The following is a 2,487-nucleotide window of genomic DNA, read 5'->3' as shown; positions in this document are numbered from 1 at the left end:
TGCTGGGATGAGTCTTGCTTGATGTATTTTCTGCCCATAACCATATACCAGCCGAAGGAAGGGCCGGTGGCGGTGTTTTAAACGTCTGGATGGTCCATACTTACTTGCTGAGTGGTTGGCAAGTTCGATTAAGCCATTGCGTGCCGCCGCTGGCCAGCTAACCCTTGATTTATGGTTACTGTGGTGGCTGCCGCTTCCGAACTTCCCGGGTTTAGAATATCAGAAATAATAGCTTGCCTGAGGAAACTTGGTCTCCCGGTGATTGCGTTGACGATTTCTGTCGATTGGTACTGGTTTCGCGGCCTTGCAGCCACTTGGTGGCCCGGTCTTCGAAGCGGTACCTGGTGGAGCCGATGTGAAACACGCCCGCAACGGTTGGTCCCCTCAAGGAAGGAGGGGTTTGCCACTGTTTCGAACCGGAACCGAATCGGTGTTTTTGCGCAAACTGAAACCATACCTCACCATACCCGAGTCAGAAAACTGAAGAGAACAAAAAATTATGGCTTCCGGTTCACGGTCCAGCCATACACGATTAAAAAAAGTGCCGTGAATACCGTCCTTTTCAATATACCATCAACCATGCTATAGTTAAAGGACGAAAACGAAGAGGGTCGCCACGGCCTCATTCGTAATTCTGGAACCGCCCCCTTCGGTTGGTAGAGCGTGAGCGACTACGATGCTGGGCGAGTCGAGCAAGGCGGCAGGAGACACGCTTGAGACGAGCAAGCGTGTCAAGACGGAACCGAACAGCTCGTCGGCTAAGCAGCCGCAACAGCCTCCCCTGAATCTATCGTCGCTGAAGGGGGACCTGCGGTTGACCTACGGTGGCCGCGCCGCAGGGCTGGTAGACCGCTATTTCCGCTCCATGCTCGACCTTGCCGTGTTCTCCAGCAACGCGACCTTCCTGGTGCGATGTCGCGCCTTGGGCGTCGTGCCGCGGGAATACCGCGTCGATTGTCGGGACATCAAGTACACCCATCACGTGGTTCGCATCCTAGACGAGTGCAGCTTCCGGCTTATGCTCGCCGACCTGGACTACAATCGCCTGCGCAGGGCTCAGGTGTCCCGCCTCCTGGAGCGCCTGCACAAGGACCTGGGGAAGGTCATGTCCCCGGAAGACCTCAGACGCATGGTGGTCCTGGGAGAGGCCAAGTACAAGAACATTTTCGAGGCCACCAGGGACAAGAAGCGCGGTATTTTCGCCGAACTGCGCAAGGAGTACGGCATCGACTAGAAGTAAGGTGACGACGAGGCCTGACGCGGAGGACGCTCCTCAGCAGCCGGACCGCACGCGGTTGGCCAGACTTTTCTTCTCGACTAACTTTTCCCCCTTCTCTGTGTACCCCCCTCCACTCGCGCAACGCACATGCAGCAAGAAAGCCCAGTCGCTCTTTCGACGGTACTGATCGGTGCCTGAGTGTAGTTTTGCCGCGGCAAACTGCAGGCCAACAATCCCGGCTTCTTGACTCTTGTAGACTTTGGGGCATGTCTTCTTTCTTTTTTGTTCTGCTTTTGCCACTTTTGCTTTTGTTCTCCTTTGTAACTTCCATGGCACAATATAAAGTTGAAGCTCTATCTCTTGTCGTGAGTTGCGGAAGAAGATGCTGTTGGTGGCGTTGCTACCTTGCGTAAACGAGATATCACACTCTCCGCAGCAAGCACGCCACGAGCTTACTGCCCTCCGCACCGCTAATCACCGGAAACCTAATTGTAATTAGAATGCATTTTGTAATTTCCTTAACAAGTGTCCGCACCTGATGAATGTAAACGCTGGAGAAGTGTGTTTCGGCGTGGAAAAAAAAATTCCCCCGCACCTCCCCGAAGGGAATCGTACAGAAATGCGAATGCATTGGGTGCACCGATGAGTGTGTTGCGAGTAATGGCGTAATTAATGACGAGAATGTGAACGTAATCATCTATTCATCAGCACCTGTTTGTGTTATCGTTGTACCTGACGGCCACAATCACTGCCTTGTGATCGCTAAAGTGCACGGTCAAAGGGTCTTTGAGAAGCATACGCGCGTCACAGTTTCGCGTAAAGACCAGATCAATGCAACTCCCGTGAATGGTAGTGGGGCACGTGTCGAAGCCGGCAGAGAGACAATGCATAGAGTGCCTGGTCTGCATGTACTCGACCAGCCACTCGCCACTCTTCTTGCGCACGTCAACGTTGAAGTCGCCAACCAAGACTATGGGGTCAGAGGGTTTGGAGCGCACGCGCACACTTTCCATAGCCGCGTCCAGCTGCGCGGCAACGGCGTCTCGAGCGAGGTTGGGCGCGAGGTACACGGTAACCACAAAGACTCCGTCTCCGGTGTAGGCAAGGGTGTACAAGTCCTTGTACGGAGACGTGTCTCGAACGGGAGACGTGGCATCGGCGTGCGATATCAAGTTCCCATACACGTTAGACACGAGACTAACACCGCAGTACTCGCCGTCCTTGCCGCTTCGAGCAAGCTAGTACAGCTCGCTTCAAGCGCATGCGTT

The 2,487-nt window shown here is 54.2% G+C and overlaps 1 protein-coding gene across 1 annotated transcript; it reads left to right on the top strand.

The window, feature by feature from the left end:
- The first annotated feature begins 676 nt into the window (after window positions 1-676).
- On the top strand, window positions 677-1,234 carry LOC144171941 (uncharacterized). Its single transcript, XM_077700998.1, has one exon. The coding sequence runs from the start codon at window positions 677-679 to the stop codon at window positions 1,232-1,234; it is 558 nt and encodes a 185-aa protein (XP_077557124.1).
- The last annotated feature ends 1,253 nt before the right edge of the window (window positions 1,235-2,487 follow it).

Source organism: Haemaphysalis longicornis, unplaced genomic scaffold (assembly GCF_048455015.1).
Source record: "Haemaphysalis longicornis isolate Haplotype H1 unplaced genomic scaffold, Haemaphysalis longicornis Haplotype H1 scaffold_1, whole genome shotgun sequence".
In the NCBI taxonomy this organism is placed as follows: Eukaryota; Metazoa; Arthropoda; class Arachnida; order Ixodida; family Ixodidae; genus Haemaphysalis; species Haemaphysalis longicornis.
This window is presented reverse-complemented; position numbering and strand designations above follow the sequence as displayed.

What these genes read in the sequence shown, in the direction of transcription:
- LOC144171941 (XM_077700998.1), top strand. Translation starts at nt 677, where the DNA reads ATGCTGGGCGAGTCGAGCAAGGCGGCAGGAGACACGCTTGAGACGAGC.